At 36.8% G+C, this 18,049-nt stretch overlaps 1 protein-coding gene and 1 pseudogene across 5 annotated transcripts in view; both read right to left on the bottom strand.

Moving 5' to 3' along the window:
• CCDC191 (coiled-coil domain containing 191) overlaps positions 1-18,049 on the bottom strand; it is a 103,778-nt gene that overhangs the window by 71,628 nt on the left and 14,101 nt on the right. For all 5 annotated transcript variants that reach the window (XM_057545609.1, XM_057545610.1, XM_057545611.1 and 2 more), the window contains 4 exons: positions 13,911-14,054; positions 10,360-10,538; positions 8,665-8,888; positions 5,350-5,503 (listed from right to left, as the gene is read on the bottom strand). In XM_057545609.1, the coding sequence (XP_057401592.1) occupies positions 5,350-5,503; positions 8,665-8,888; positions 10,360-10,538; positions 13,911-14,054 (701 nt within the window). The remainder of the gene's footprint in view (positions 1-5,349; positions 5,504-8,664; positions 8,889-10,359; positions 10,539-13,910; positions 14,055-18,049) is intronic.
• LOC114237895 (U2 spliceosomal RNA) lies at positions 6,915-7,019 on the bottom strand (annotated as a pseudogene).

The following is an 18,049-nucleotide window of genomic DNA, read 5'->3' as shown; positions in this document are numbered from 1 at the left end:
AGGAGAAGTTACAACAGACACCGCAGAAATACAAAGCATCCTAAGGGACTACTACAAGCAACTCTATGCCAATAAAATGGACAACCTGGAAGAAATGGACAAATTCTTAGAAAGGTATAACCCTCCAAGGCTGAACCAGAAAGAAATAGAAAATATGAACAGACCAATCACAAGTAATGAAATTGAAACTGTGATTAAAAATCTTCCAACAAACAAAAGTCCAGGACCAGATGGCTTCACAGGTGAATTCTATCAAACATTTAGAGAAGAGCTAACACCCATCCTTCTCAAACTCTTCCAAAAAAGTGCAGAGGAAGGAACACTCCCTGACTCCTTCTACGAGGCCACCATCACCCTGATACCAAAACCAGACAAAGATACTACAAAAAAAGAAAATTACACCCAATATCACTGATGAATATAGATGTAAAAATCCTCAACAAAATACTAGCAAACAGAATCCAACAGCTCATTAAAAGGATCATAAACCATGATCAAGTGGGATTTATCCTAGGGATACAAGGATTCTTCAATATACGTAAATCAATCAATATGATACACCATAGTAACAAACTGAAGCATAAAAACCATATGATCATCTCAATAGATGCAGAAAAAGCTTTTGACAAAATTCAACACCCATTTATGATAAAAACTCTCCAGAAAGTGGGCACAGAGGGAACCTACCTAAACATAATAAAGGCCATATATGACAAAACCACAGCAAACATCATTCTCAATGGTGAAAAACTGAAAGCATTTCCTCTAAGATCAGGAATAAGACAAGGATGCCCACTCTCGCCACTATTATTCAACATAGTTTTGGAAGTCCTAGCCATGCAATCAGAGAAGAAAAAGAAATAAAAGGAATACAAATTGGAAAAAACTGTCACTGTTTGCAGATGACATGATACTATACATAGAGAATCATAAAAATGCCACCAGAAAACTACTAGAGCTAATCAATGAATTTGGTCAAGTTGCAGGATACAAAATTAATACACAGAAATCTCTTACACTCCTATACATTAATGATGAAAAATCTGAAAGAGAAATTAAGGAAACACTCCCATTTACCATTGTAAAAAAAGAATAAAATACCTAGGAATAAACCTACCTAGGGAGACAAAAACCTGTATGCAGAAAACTATAAGATACTGATGAAAGAAATGAAAGATGATACCAACAGATGGAGAGATATACCATGTTCTTGGATTGGCAGAATCAACATTGTGAAAATGACTATACTACCCAAAGCAATCTACGGATTCAATGCAATCCCTATCAAATTACCAATGGCATTTTTTATGGAACTAGAACAAAAAGTCTTAAAATTTGTATGGAGACACAAAAGACCCCGAATAGCCAAAGCAGTCTTGAGGGAAAAAAACGGAGCTGGAGGAATCAGACTCCCTGACTTCAGACTATACTACAAAGCTACAGTAATCAAGACAATATGGTACTGGCACTAAAACAGAAACATAGATCAATGGAACAAGATAGAAAGCCCAGAGATAAACCCACGCACCTATGGTCAACTCATCTATGACAAAGGAGGCAAGGGTATACAATGGAGAACAAACAGTCTCTTCAATAAGTGGTGCTGGGAAAACTGGACAGCTACATGTAGAAGAATGAAATTAGAACACTCCCTAACACTATACACAAAAATAAACTCAAAATGGATTCGAGACCTAAATGTAAGACCAGACACTATAAAACTCTTTGAGGAAAACATAGGAAGAACACTCTTTGACATAAATCACAGCAAGATCTTTTTGATCCACCTCCTAGAGTAATGGAAATAAAAACAAAAATAAACAAATGGGACCTAATGAAACTTAAAAACTTTTGCACAGCAAAGGAAACCATAAACAAGACGAAAAGACAACGCTCAGAATAGGAAAAAATATTTGCAAATGAATCAACGGACAAAGGATTAATCTCCAAAATATATAAACAGTTCATGCAGCTCAATATTAAAGAAACAAACAACCCAATCCAAAAATGGGCAGAAGACCTAAATAGACATTTCTCCAAAGAAGACATACAGATGGCCAAGAAGCACATGAAAAGCTGCTCAACATCACTAATTATTAGAGAAATGCAAATCAAAACTACAATGAGGTATCACCTCACACCAGTTAGAATGGGCATCATCAGAAAATCTACAAACAACAAATGCTGGAGAGGGTGTGGAGAAAAGGGAACCCTCTTGCACTGCTGGTGGGAATGTAAATTGATGCAGCCACTATGGAGAACAGTATGGAGGTTCCTTAAAAAACTAAAAATAGAATTACCATACGACCCTGCAATCCCACTACTGGTCATATACCCAGAGAGAACCATAATTCAAAAAGACACATGCACCCCAATGTTCATTGCAGCACTATTTACAATAGCTAGGTCATGAAAGCAACCTAAATGCCCATCGACAGATGAATGGATAAAGAAGATGTGGTACATATATACAACAGAATATTACTCAGCCATAAAAAGGAACGAAATTGGGTCATTTGTTGAGACGTGGATGGATCTAGAGACTGTCATACAGAGTGAAGTCAGAAAGAGAAAAACAAATATCGCATTTTCGTATTAATGCATGTATGTGGAACCTAGAAAAATGGTACAGATGAACTGGTTTGCAGGGCAGAAGTTGAGACACAGATGTAGAGAACAAATGTATGGACACCAAGGGGGAAAGCCACAGGGGGGTGGTGGTGGTGGTGTGATGAATTGGGCGATTGGGATTGACGTGTATACACTGATGTGTATTGAGAGACATTCTACAAAATACCTGACCAGTACTCTTCAAAACTGTCAAGGTCATAAAAGAAAAGGGAAGACTGAGGAACTATTACAAACTGGAGGAGACTAAGGAGACATGACAAGCAAATGCAGCATGAAATTACAGATCAAGTCCTGAAACAGAAAAAAGACCTTAGAGGAAAAATAGGTGACATTCTCATAAGTCTTGTTAATTGTACTTAATGGTATTTTACCAGTGTTAATTTCCTAGTTTTGATAATTAAACTATGGTTATGTAAGATGTTAACATTGAGGAGAGCTGGGTGAAGGGTATTCAGGAACGCCATGTACCAGTTTTTGCAATTTTTCTGTATGTCTAAAATTATTTCAAAATAAAGACTCAAAAATATAGGTTCAAATCAAGCAGAATCTGTGGCAAAGTAGAGATAATTTATTCATATTGACTCATTTTTAAATATACCAGCTGATCCTTTTAAAGCTGAGTAATCTGTTTTGGTAGGCCACTAATTTTGTAAAACTCTTTTTGTGTGTCTAAAATTCATACCTAGCACTTCTTTCTAAAACATATATAGTCAGCCCTCTGTATCTGCAAGCTCTACATCTGTGGATTCAACCAACCATGGATAGAAAACATTCGGAAAAAAAAAAATTTCCAGAAAGTTCCAAAAAGCAAAACTTGATTTGCCGGGCTGGCAACTATTTACATAGCATTTACATCTATTTACATAGCATTTACGCTGTATTAGGTGTTGACCTGGAACAAACAAGACTGCCAGGTTTTACTCCAGCAAAGATGGATTTATTTGGAGTCAGCAAAGAATTGCAATTTGGGATCTCCAGCCTAGGTAATCCATGTGCAAGTTCTTTCAGGGCAAGGGGAGGAGAACTCTTATAGAGGGAAAAGTAAATTGGGAGGGCTGTAGTAGGCAGAGTCCATGGTTTTTCATTCGTGCCAGGAAATAAGAGTTTTTCTTCTTCCTTTTGGGCTCTGCTATTGTCACAGGGCATGAGAGCTCCCCCTTCTGGTCTTCTGACTCTACTTAATTCAGGTTTCTATTTATTAATTTTTTACATAGGTGTTAAAAGTAATCTAGAGATGATTTAAAGTATACAGGAGTATGTGAATAGGTTATATGCAAATACTATGCTATTTTATATAAGGGATTTGAGCATCCACAGATTTTGGTATTTGCAGGGGATCCTGGAACCAATCCCCCTTGGATACCAAGGGACGACTGTATTACTTCTTGCACAGTGGACTTCAATAAAGTTAAAAACTTAATCTTATAGGGAACACACATCTTATCCATCTCTCATTGGTTGGGGAACAAACATATCATGGCCCTTTTTCCTTATGTCTTCTCAAGATGGCCCCCTCTGGACTCATTTCCTTTCCTATTTTCTTTCAGAAATCTGAACTGTTACTGTAGGAGGGCACATTAACTCCATCCGTCTCATGGAGGGGATGCAGCATCCAAAAGCCTTTGCCCATCTTTCCCAAAACGTTAGTCCCAACTCTTAATAGTTCCTCCTACCACACTTGCCTCTGCCTATTCCTAAAGCCAAAACTCTGACCAAACTCATTGTTTTATATTTGAATAATTATGACTTCTTGCCTATCAGTCCAAAATGCTACCATCAAACGTGTCTAGCATTTTTAAAGAATTGCTTTGACTACTTTACTTTTTCCCTCATATCTTAGTTATCCATATCATATTCACAGGCCTGTTTTTGATTTCTAGGTCCCTTTTAGTCTATCCTACATTTATCAAGCTCCCTCAATCTCTTCCTGACATTCTTTTCTCTTGTTAAATCCATTCCTTTATACATTCATTCCATTAACTGTCACTGAATTTCATCAACGCCCAAGGCCTTGGAGTGGATGTTGTAGGAGATATAAAATATACATATTTATCTTTTCTCATCTGACCACCTCATTTACAAATGTTCCAAGTAATTCCTTTCACCTGAAATGTTTATAAACCCCAAATTTATAGTGTTATCAATCCCGCTTCACTGAAAAAAATTTCTGCCTAAGTAGCCTGGGGAGGATGGTCATTAGTCAATAAAAAATTGGCCAGTTAATTTTACAAAAAGTGAAACTAAAGAAAGGGATAGAAGAGTAAAATAAAATGCAGACCATTAAAAGTAGAAGCACAAACATGTCACTGTTTAGGATCTGAGCTACCAAAAGGCAAGTAACTTTCTGAATAATTCTTTTGAATAGTCCAAAACACAATGGTCCGTAAGACTGTCAAAGTGGAAGCTACGCTTTCAAACTGCCAGAGATCTACCTTAGTACTTGCATGCAATTCTAAAAAGGGTAATTTAGGAAGACATCCCAAATTCATACCCCAATTTCCCAGGATCACATGGAGTATATAAGAATAGCCCTGAATAGAGGATTGAAGCACTCCCCTGTGTACTAAGCCAGCTGGGTAGCACAGAACAAATGGTGTGGGCAACTTTGGTATTTGTAACGAGGCTCAACTGGGCTTAGTGTTACACTGTCCATCTCTGATGGAGCCCTTTGTCATTTATGCTACAGAATGCTGAACAAAGAGACATTACAATTCCTACCTGGTGATCTTCCTTGAAAGTTTGGATTAATAACTCTTTCAGTTTCTTCTTTCTTTCTTTTGCCATTTTTTCTTCATCCAGAAGAATATGAACACTTTGAAACATGCTTTTCTCTGGATTTTTTGGAGAATTTTCTTCTTGCTTTTTCTTCTCTCTATTAATAACAATTAAAAAACACAAATATGAATAATAGACTTAACAATGAGTAATTAGAACATACCATAGTGGAATGAACACTGAATTTTCCATCAGAAGATAGAGATTTTTAGATCTGGCCCTAAAACTACAAAGTAGGGTGATTTTTTTTGAGATTCAGTTTATTCCTTTATAAAATACAGTTAAATGAAATAAAATTATTATAATGTACTCTGAAAAGGAGAAAGCCTTATATATATTTTAGTAAAGTATATTTATTGAGTTTAACATTGAGTGATACCTTGATCAAAATTTGAGAGATAACAACTATCAGGTATTCTCTAATATAGACATAAGTTCTCTCTCTTCTTACAAGGGGAGACAAAACAGGACCCTCAGGTAAGAAAGGAATGACATTTTTCCCACAAGGTTTTTACAAGGTTTCTAGGAAGAAAAATAATAAAAGAATCAGATGTTACTGAATAAGGAGAAAATGGAATTTATATTAATTCTAAAATAGCTGTAAAGAGAAAAAATAGAACTTAATAACAATAAGGAAAAGGACTTCAGGCAAGTTAACAAGAATCTCTTAGTAACTTTGTTGCTCATATTTCTGGTTATCTCTTTCTCAATCACCTACCTTTTCTTTCTCATCCAGGTCGTCCCTCTTACACTCAGCAATCCAAGCCAGCTCATAGCCATTGTCTTCTTATTGGAGTGTATTAAACTACACAGATATGTGTAAGAGTATAAGGTATATATTTTATCAATGATATAGTAAAGATAGCATCTAGTCAGGAATCTGGATTCATGGGTTCTGGCCACAGATCAGCTGTGAAAACTCAGGCAAGTCACCCAGTCTTTCTGAATTTCACTTTACAGTTGTGGAAACTCAAATTGAGAGAGGGATGCCAGAATAATCTATAGACATTCATTCATTCATTATCATATATCGTACAGGGGGCACACAATCTTATTACTGGTGATATGAACCATCATTTGGTTAAGGTGGTTTCTCCAGTGTAAAGTTGCTATTTTTCCCTTTGTAATCAATAAATCTCTTAGAGAAGATACTTTGAAACTATGCAATGAAGCAGATTTAGGACACCTTACAAATAAATTAAAAAAGCCCTACCAACAATAAAATTTTATTGACTCTTTCCAAACTTACTAATGCCATAACAATGTTATATTAGATAGTTACAGACAGATCATAGTGGGCATTTAAAGAAATACACTTCTAATACCATGGATGTAGTCGTTTTAAAAAAATCAAAATACGTATCTGTTATGAAAGCAATGTTTGCTCATTGTGCAAAATTGGAGATGTATAAAAGCCATCCATATTTCTACCCAGAAGAAAACCCTGATAACATGTCAGTGCTGTTTCATTGTACAACTAGTATTTATTAATTTCTCCAATATTTATCAATGTGTTATTATAAAGAATATTATTTTCATTATCTTTGTGTACAAATCTTTGGATTTCTGATCACTTTCTACACTTGATCTTAGCCAAAAGGCCGAGAAGCGATTCTGATCACTTTCTTAGGGTAGTTTTCCTAGGACAGGAATTCCCCGGTCAGTGATAATAACATTTTTATGGCTCTTATTGTTTATTGCCAAATTGCTTTCTGGAACATTTAAACCAGTCTGTCCACCTAGAAGTGCTGCGTATTACCTGTCTCACTGTATCTGTGGATAAGCTTTTTTTTTTTTTTTGCCCACTTTTATTTATTTTTTTAAACATCTTTATTGGAGTATAATTGCTTTACAATGGTGTGTTAGTTTCTGCTTTATAACAAAGTGAACCAGCTGTACATATACATATATCCCCATGTGGATAAGCTTTTAACTTTTAAAAGAAATGACTGGTTAGTGAATATCTGTTGAGTGCCCACTGTGAGCAGAACTTCCTGCTACCATCAACTATTACTTGTTTTCACAATTTATTTTAGGTCAGCCTAGATTCTTCAGGGCTTGAGAACAATCTAAAGAGCAAGGCTGACCTTAGCAAGAACTCACTAAAAAACTGGAGATTGCTTTCTGAAAGGAAAGGCCTCTGGAGGAGGCCTCAGCCTGGCACTTGGAAGAATGAAATGCACGTCCACTGCCGAGCTGTTTTAAATTGGGTAGGATGAGAGCAGTCAGGAACACAGGGGGAAAAGCTGTGTAGGCTGATGGGGGTGGAAGGGGGTGGCAGGCTAATAGGTCTTTCTGGCCGCTCAGTTTGAGTATTCAGGCACTTCAGGCACGTTGTCCTAAGGCTTTTGCAGTTTATGCACCAGTGCTGTTTCTCAGAATAAATACATTAGTTATTTCATTTATGAAGCTCATTTTCTGCATGAGGATACACAACAGCACTACATCCTGTGAGGACTATTTTGATTTCCCTCTTATGTCAGATATTCTTTTTCTTTATCAGTGGCAGTAAGGCAATGGTGACTCTCTGTATGATTATCAGAAGATAAGACACTGAGGCAATTCACAATAGAATGAGGCACAATTAGCAAACGTGCATAAGGAAACGTGTTCAACCTTACTAATGTTCAGGTACACAAAGAGACGCACACTAACCAATAGAATACCTACTAAAAGTGCAGAAATATTGAAAATGATGATCTCCCCCAATGCTGAGTGGGGCTCACTGTCAGCAATCGTGTAAATATGCAAAACTCGTCCGGAAAGGAATTTGGCAATGTTTCAAAAGTCAGAAAAAACCTTCACAATTTACCTCAGTAATTACACTCCTATGAACATAATTCAAAAGAATGAAAAAGCTCTATGCTTAAGGATGTTCACTGCACTATTGGTGAAAAATCTGAAATTAGCTGAAATGCTTACCAGTATAGGGAGTGGAGGTCATTACATAAATTATGGTAGAGGAACTCAATGCAGTAATATACAGACCTTAGGACTCCAGGCGATGTGGTTATTACAACAAGCAGAATAACAAATTAAATGTACTTTATGGTTGCAGTTAAGTTCATAAAGGGACCAAGACCAGGAGGAAACGTGGAAAAATGAAAATAGTTAACTTGTTAAGATGGTGGACTAGTGGGTGATTTCTCTTTTGTGCTTTATTATTGCATGGTCTGTGCATTTTAAGGACCTTTAAAGTACTTCCAAAATGACTGCTTAAACAAAAATACTTCACGCTGCTCATCGTGGCTGGCTTACATTTTCCATGCTTCTTCCACAGTGCGTCTCCTCTCAATTATCTCCCTCCGCAGCTTTACCATCTCCCTTTGTATCTCCTCCTCCTCTTTCTTGGCCTCTAGGGCCTTCCTTTTTTTCTCTTCTTGCACCAGATACTGAGCCTCTAAGAAGGCTGATTTTTTCAGGGTCTTTTCAATTCTCTGGCGCTCCAGTTCTTTCTCACGTCTTAAGCGATTTTCTTTTACCTTAAAGAGAATACAACAAGGGTGAAATGCAGCCTTTCAAGTAGAAAGGGATATGCAAAACCTTAGAACACATTTTGAAGTTCAGAATACAACTACTTCGAAACATTTTGGCCCAGAACCCCACTGTTTATCAGAAAAATAGGGGAAATTCATTTGTTTACTGGGTAATGGCCTATACAAAATTTTAAATGAAGTCAGGCGAGAGGACTCCAAACAATTTGGGAATGATCGGCACTACAGAAAAGCTGAAAACCCAGTGGGTTGGATGCTAAATTCTGGATTCTTATTTAGTAATGATTTTCAATCCATAAGATTTTCCAAGGTGTACATTACTGTTATTTATTTAGGCTCTGTCTGTATGTTAATTATAATTTAAGAAAGAATAAGGATATTTTGGAGAGGCTACTTTGTGAAGGCTAGGACAGTGATTTACTGCCTTAAAGGAGCATCACAACCTGTTATTCAATTCTATCTTTATTTGAATTTATCAATGATTCTGGATCATATTTGGAAATCAAAACCACAAACTTCATAGATATTTCTGAATAAGCACAATCATTTTTTTCAAACTCAATTCTTTAGACTAGCTATGAATTAAGGAGTGGTCCTTTCCTTCCTGCTTCATTTAACTTTACCCTTATCTTACTCTTCAGTTATGATAAGACTTCTAGATAATGGCTGCCTCTTACTGAACCTTTTCTCTTCCCTTTTATCATAAATCCAAACCAGGATCATGCTTATACTCCAGTTTCTCTCACATCCTTAGTGCTGCTTTGGCATACATTATGGTTTAAAGTAATCAGAAATTCAGTGTTATAAAAAGATAGCATACACACATATAGACATTAATTCTACTCTGGTCTTGGTTCTGGACATGTGGGAAAGACTTGGTCTTTTGGACTTCCTGAAGTTCCTCTACAAAGTGTTGAGATGAATCTTTTTCCTATAACCTACTATTCCCTTTGGAGAAAAGAAAGTTCCCATACGCCTTTCTAATTCAAAACAGCTGAACTAGATTTAATTCAGCTCTGTCCTCCCTTTCAAATTATAATCACAAAATAAGTGAATTTTTCCACTGTCTAGAAAAGAATTATCATTATAACATTCACCAGAATATTCATGATATTAATATCTTGATGTCACAATACAAAATCCAAATTCAAGCAAAACCCAATCTACATATTTATAATAGGAAGTATCACATCCAAACTAATAAAGGTTAGCTCACCACTCTCATGGTCAAAATCAATTATCCCTCTTTTTGGTTTTCTTAAATAAATTGTTTCTTATCCTCAGCTTATGAGCATTATTTTTCTTCTGAAGTTCTTATATTTTATTTTTATTCTTTCTAACCAAACCACAGATGGCACCCTTTTTCACAATAAAGCCTAAGTCTTTATTTAAGCTTATTAAATGTGTTACACAAAAATTGCTTCCTGTTATCCATTTTAATTTTGCTTTTCCCTCCCACCTGCTTATGTCTCATCTCCATGGTAAGATGAGGATCCTTCTGCCACTTCTTGTCTTGGTTTTCATTCATTCCAAGATCTTCCAGTATCCCAGAATCCACCACGTCTTTATGGAGCAGATGGTCTATGAATTTTTGAAAGGTGGTACTTTCGTCTTCTTCCTCCAAATAACCACATAAATCTGGGGGAAACATAACAACAACAAAGAAGGAAAAATTTTTTAATTTTTAAAAAATTTAATTTTAGTACAATTTCCATATTTATGTAAATAATCCTGGTACAAGAAAATACAAAGCTGTGAGCGTTCAATAAATAGTAACTGATAATGCCAGTTGGATGAACACAGCCCTCAGCAATTACCTTCAACTAAGAGGAAAAAACCTCCACTCATGAGGAACTGCCCTCACCCAACTCACTAACTCCCTCACTGCCAAATTTAAACGCTATTACTTTTACATTTATGTTACAAGGACCTAAACATCCTTGAGGACTCCATTGCTCTTTTTAAAAAAGGCTTTACTGTGGTATAATTGACATGCAATAAACTTGTAAATATTTAAAGTCTACAATAAGCTTTGACATATATAGATACCAGTAAACATCATTACAATCAAGATAATGAATGTGTCTGTCAGCTGCAAAAGGGTCCTCATGCAGATTTGCAATCTCTTCCTCTCACTCTTCCCCATGTTCTTTGCCCTATCCCAGGCAACCCCAGACCTGCTTTCTGCCAACAGATTAGTTTAAATTTTCCAGAATTTGGTATCAATTAAATCATATACTATGTACTCTTTCTGGTCGTCCTTCTTTTACTCAGCATAATTATTTTGAGATTCATTCATGTTGTTGTATCAATAGTTTATCCGTTTTTATTGCTGAGTAGTATTCCACTGTATGGGCATACCACAATTTGTTCATTCATCTGGGGATAAACATTTGGGTTGCTTCCAGATTTTGGCTATTACTAATAAAGTTGTTATGAACATTTGTGTACAAGTCTTTGTATGAACATTTGCTTTCTTTTCTCTTGGGAAAATGCCTAGGACTGGAATGGCTGGATCACATAAGTATGTGTTTAACTTTTTAAGAAACTGTCAAGCTGTTTTCCAAAGTGGCTATACAATTTCACATTCTCACCAGCAGTGTAGGAGGGTTCCAGTTCCTCCACATCCTTACCAAAAATTGGTATGATCAGTCTTTTAATTTAAGCCATTTTAATAGGTGCGTAGTGGTTACTCATGGTAGTTTTAATTTGCTTTTTCCTAATGACTAACAATATTGAATATCGTTCTTGATGATGTTCTATTTAGTTCCATACATTATTGAAAATGGGGTACTGAAGTCTCCAACTGTTATTGCTGAATTATCTATTTCTCCCTTCAATTTTGTCAGTTTATGCTTCACATATTTTGGGGCTCTTTTGTTAGGTGCATATATATTTACACTTGTTATGTTTTCTTGATGGATTGACCCTTTCATTATTATAGAATGCCCTTCTTTGTCTTGAGCAACAATTTTTTATCTTAGAGCCTATTTTTTCTGAGATTAGTAAGCTGCTCTCACTCTCTTTTGGTTACTGTTTGCATAGTACATCTTTTTCCATCCTTTTATTTTCAAGCTGTTTGTGTCTTTGACTCTAGACTGTGTCTCCTGGGACAGCATATAGTCAGGTCATATTTTTAAGTTCATTTTGCCAGTCTCCATCTTTTGATTGGAATGTTTAATCCATTTACATGTAATGTAATTCTTGATAAGGCAGGATTTACGCTTGTCATTTTGGTATTTGTTTTCTATATGTCTCATGTAAATGCCCCTTGTCAGGATGAAAAATTTACCTTTTATTACTGGTTCGCTGAGAGTTTTAATCAGGAATCAATTTTGTCAAGTATTTTTCCTGTACCTATTGAGATAATCATGTTAGTTAATAATTTTTTAAAATAAATTTATTTATTTATATATTTATTTTTGGCTGTGTTGGGTCTTCATTGCTACACGCGGGCTTTCTCTAGTTGCGGCGAGCAGGGGCTACTCTTTGTTGTGGTGGCTTCTCTTGTTGCAGAGCACGGGCTCTAGGCGTGCGGTCCTCAGCAGCTGTGGCATGCAGGCTCAGTAGTTGCGGCGCATGAGCTTAGTTGCTCCACGGCATGTGGGATCTTCCTGGACCAGGGCTCGAACCCGTGTCCCCTGCATTGGCAGGGGGATTCTTAACTACTGCACCACCAGGGAAGTCCGTTAGTTAATAATTTTGATAAACATCCTTTTTTAATGACTAGGTAATATTTTTGTTCAATGTTTCGATCCCCAAAAAAAGTAATACTACAAGCATAAGATGAGTGAGGCCTGATAAGATACTAGAAGGTAATAACAAATCTAAGTAAAGAGATATAACTAGATATATTAGCACCATATGAAAGAAAGTAGCAGTTTCATTATATTTCAGACATGCTTCAGAATAAATATTACATATTGAAATGCCTCACTTTAATTATGATATCATTAAACTAGAAAACATCCAGAAGGTGGCAACCAGTATATCTAGAAACAATGTGATATAAAGAACTGTTGAGAGTACTGGTGCTATTTAATCTAGGAAGACTGATGTATATGAAAGATCAGATATGATTACAACTCCCACAAGAAAAGAAAAGACTGTTCTTGAGAGAGAGAACATGATATTATTTTCTGTTGCACAAAAGGGTAAAAGTTACTGAGGACAAAATCCTAATCCTCCTAACTAAGAGAGAATTTATGAATATTAGAGCCTCACAACAGCTGATGGGCTCCTCCCAAAGTGCAGGCTCCCTATCCTGGGAGGTGTTCAGGCAGAGATTGTATTACCCCATATTAGGGATACTATAGAAGGATCTCTGCCTAAGGGGGTGAAGAGGGTAGATCGGATTAGGTGATCTTGAGGAGTCCCCTAACTTTAAGGGTTCATGACTTTGTGATTTGTGAGCTGGGGATTTTGTAGTGTCCTAAACAAGGGAAATGCTGCAATATGAGTTCATCAGGGGTGTCTGAGCCATGCATGGCAAGATGCCACCACCATCACTATGCCTACCCTTATGCTTAGGGAAAAAAATCTTAGACTCTTTGGGCACAACTAAGGAATCCTCACAAGTTAGCTATTTAACTTGTCTGACACTAACTCTGTGTACAAGTAATAACTTCCCTTATAAAGATATATGAAGCATTTTGTAAATACAAAATGAGATATCAATGTTTAAATATAGTAAAACATTTAAAAGCCATCACAGTAAATGGTCATCCAACAATATATGGAAAGAGGCACTCTTAAACAGCATTAATTGCCATTATAATCATAAGAAGAATTACAAATAATAGAATATTTTAATTTTAAAATAACCACGAATTTACTGAGGATATAGATAAGTAATTTAAATTGAATCAAGAAAAATTAAAACCAACTACAAAACTAAGCAAAACACAGAAACGTCAAATAATATATCATTTATTATTCAAAACAATTAAAAAGACTTCTTGGACACATTCATTGGATGTTAAAGCTTAGCACACTTAAATAAGTTCTTACCATCGAACTTGTCATATTTCAAATGCCCGTTGGCTTCTGGCACAGGAGGCATATGTGACACAGTGTCTACAGCATCACCGTCCCCATCACTTGCTAGTTCTTGCTTAAGTTTGGTGTCTAACCAGTCATTGACCAATTCCTGAGCTGTCAATAAAACAAAAACATCTTTTTACTTCCGAGACTTTCTTCATTTGCTGTTTTCATTCATTCAATAATTGTTAACTGAGCACTTATCATGTGTCAAGTACTGCTCTAGATGTTGGGAATACAGCAGTGAACAAAACAGGAAAAATAAAACCTACCACCATGAAGCTTATGTTCTAATTGGGGAAGAGAGACAATGAACAAGCAAGTCAGAAAAACAGAGCAGGAGAAGGAGAAATGGTGTACCACAAATGAAAGATGGGTGTTGATAGTTTTAAATTAATTGGGTGGTCAAAGGAGGCCTCACTGAGAAGACATTTGAGCAAAAAAGGGAAGGAAGTGAGGGAGTGAGCCATATGGCTATGTAAGGGAAAATTAATCTGTGCAGAGGGAAAAGAAGTGCAAAGGCCCTAAGGCAGTAGAGTGTCTAGTGTACTGGAGAAACAGCACAGAGGTGGTATGGCTGGAGGAATGAGTGAAGGGAGAGTAGTTGGAGATGAGGTGGAAGAGGTAATGTAGGGATCAGGTTTAGAGCAGTGGTTCTAGAGCAGTGGGGGTGATCTTACTCCCCAGTGGACATCTGGCAATGACTGTAGCCATTTTTGGTTATTACAACTGGGGAACTGGGTAGAGGCCAGGGATGCTGCTAAACATCCTACAATTCATAGGACAGGACCCACAACAAAAATTATCTGGCCCAAAATATCAACAGTGTTGAGGTTGAAAACACTTTGTTTAGATAAGTCTTGACAGCATTCTAGGTACTTTGGCTTTTACTCTGTATGTAATGGGAGGTTTTTGAGCAAAGAGGTAACATATTTTAAGAGCAACACTCTGATACTATGGTAAAATAGACCATATGGGGACAAGCTCAGAAGCCGGAGACAACAGTGGAGAGACAAATATCCAGAAAAGGGGTGATGATGGCCTGGACCTGAAGTGGAGGTACTAGAAATGCTCAGATTCTAGAAAATAATGTTTTGAGGTGGAGTTGACATGATTTGCTGATGAGCTGGATATGGGATGTGAGAGAAAGAACTCTATAAGGTTTTTGGCTTAAGCAACTACAGGATAGAGATGTCATTTACCGAGACAGGGAAGACCAAGGGAGCAGCAGGTTTGGACGGAAGGTTGGGAGTTCAGTATCAGATGAGTTGGGTTTGAGATGCTTATGAGACATCCAAATAGGGATGTCAAAAAGGTATTGGCTATATCATCTGGATTTCAAGGGAGAGGTCCAAGCTGAAGAAATAAATGTGGGTGTTGTCAGCATACAGATGGTATTTAAAGCCATAGAACTGAATGAGATCGGCAAAGGAGGAAGGTAGATAGAGAATTGGTTCAAGGACTAAGCCATGAGGAACTCTAGTATTTAGGGGTTGAAGAGATAAGGCAGAACCAGGTAAGTAGACTAGGAAGGAGAGACCATTGAGGTAGGAGGAAAATCAAAGAGTGTGATATCCTGGAAGCCAACCTCCATTTGGATTTCTTTCTTAGTGGCATTCAGAAAATCTTCTTAATTATAGAGGTATGAGAGAAAATGTCTACTTTAGCATTACTTTCATCATTATCATACAGCTCTTATGGATAGGGCATGGGCATTTCAAAGAAGAAAAATGTCTATTTCAGTATTATCTTCATCATTGTTATTATCATTATTGCACAGCTCTAAGGGAACGGAGTGTTTCCAAATACTAAATGATGCCAAGAGACATTTAACATAGATAGGAATGCATGATATGTAAAAATAGAAGACAATGAATCAAGGTGATAGAAACTAAGTGTAAAAAGTACGCAAGCAACAGACACTACTGGCCTTCAGAGGAAGGTAGAGAAAGGGAGCAGATATTTACTGAGACCCTGTGTACAATAGTTCACATATTTATAATAAATTATGTGTAAAATAATTTGGATCTACTAAATGCCATTTATTAGTAAATAGAGGTTTACTATTAAGTGCTCCAAAAGAACAAGGAAAGAGAACGTCTCTTGGAGGGTTCAACTGTAGTAACGCTTCATGTTGGATCAGAGGCTTGACACCTACCTCAAAGCAGAGTTTCTCAAAGTATGTTCCCCAGAACACTAGTTCTTACTGAATATCAATAGACAGCTGATGAGAGGAGGAAAAAAGGATATAAACCTTTGAAACACATGTTCTGTTCATACACTAGTACTTTCTAATGTGGATCACTAGTTTCTCAGGCTATTAATATGCAATTCAAGATAAAAATAATTCAGGTTCTAGGAAGCTTGGAAAATGGGGTAAGTAAATATATATTTAACTGCAGGACTTTTTGGAAACCTTGAGTGGCTAAAGTATATTGTGTATTCCTATTGGTGGGGTGGGAGAAGGGGTGGGTAAGACATAGCCTTGCCAACTTCTGAATCAATCTCCTTTCTCCAACTCCAGTACCACTGACCACCCAAGACCAAGTGCCATTACAGCTCACAGAGACCAGTGCAATAGCCTCCCACTAGTCTCCCTTTTCCCTCTTTTTCTCCCCTATAATTCATTCTTCATATATTAAAAAAATTATCCTACTACACCTCTGCTTAAAACCCTTCAATGATGTCTAATCATACTCAGAATACAATCTAAATTCTTTCCCCAGGCCTATAAGGCCCTATGTGACATGTCTTCTGCTCACTCCTGCAAGCTCACCTCCATGGGGAAGCTGCAGCAACACGGGTCTTCCTTCAGCTCCTCAAGCACACCATGCTTGTACTTTAACTTTTTATTATTTTTTAACATCTTTATTGGAGTATAATTGCTTTACAATGGTGTGTTAGTTTCTGCTTTATAACAAAGTGAATCAGCTATACATATACATATAGCTCCATATCTCCTCCCTCTTGGTCTCCCTCCCAATCTCCCTATCCTACCCCTCTAGGTGGTCAAAAAGCACTGAGCTGATCTCCCTGTGCTATGCTGCTTCTTCCCACTAGTTATCTATTTTACATTTGGTAGTGTATATATGTCCATGCCACTCTCTCACTTTGTCCCAGCTTACCCTTCCCACTCCCTGTGTTCTCAAGTCCATTCTCTACATCTGCGTCTTTATTCCTGTCCTGCCCTTAGGTTCTTCAGACTTTTTTTTTTTATTTTAGATTCCATATATATGTGTTAGCATACAGTATTTTTCTCTTTCTGACTTACTTCACTCTGTATGACAGACTCCCACCATCCACCTCATTACAAATACCTCCGTTTCATTTCTTTTTATGGCTGAGTAATATTCCATTGTATATATGTGCCACATCTTCTTTATCCATTCATCTGTCAATGGACACTTAGGTTACTTCCATGTCCTGGCTATTGTAAATAGAGCTGCAATGAACATTGTGGTACATGACTCTTTTTGAATTATGGTTTTCTCAGGGTATATGCCCAGTAGTGGGATTGCTGGGTCATATGGTAGTTCCATTTTTAGTTTTATCAGGAACCTCCATTCTGTTCTCCATAGTGGCTGTATCAATTTACATTCCCACCAACAGTGCAAGAGGGTTCCCTTTTCTCCACACCTTCTCCAGCATTTATTGTTTCTAGATTTTTTGAGGATGGCCATTCTGACTGGTGTGAGGTGATACTTCATTGGAGTTTTGATTTGCATTTCTCTAGTGATTACTGATGTTGAGCATCCTTTCATGTGTTTGTTGGCAATCTGTATATCTTCTTTGGAGAAATGTCTATTTAGGTCTTCTGCCCATTTTTGGATTGGGTTGTTTGTTTTTTTGATTTTGAACTGCATGAGCTGCTTTTAAATTTTGGAGATTAATCCTTTGTCAGTTGCTTCATTTGCAAATATTTTCACCCATTCTGAGGATTGTCTTTTCACCTTGTTTATGGTTTCCTTTGCTGTGCAAAAGCTTTCAAGTTTCATTAGGTCCCATTTGTTTATTTTTGTTTTTATTTCCATTTCTCTACGAGGTGGGTCAAAAAGGATCTTGCTGTGATTTATGTCAGAGTGTTCTGCCTATGTTTTCCTCTAAGAGTT

The sequence above is a fragment of the Balaenoptera acutorostrata genome, chromosome 4 (genome assembly GCF_949987535.1).
Source record: "Balaenoptera acutorostrata chromosome 4, mBalAcu1.1, whole genome shotgun sequence".
NCBI lineage: Eukaryota > Metazoa > Chordata > Mammalia > Artiodactyla > Balaenopteridae > Balaenoptera > Balaenoptera acutorostrata.
Note: the sequence above shows the minus strand (reverse complement) of the source record. Positions and strands in the feature narration are given on the sequence as shown.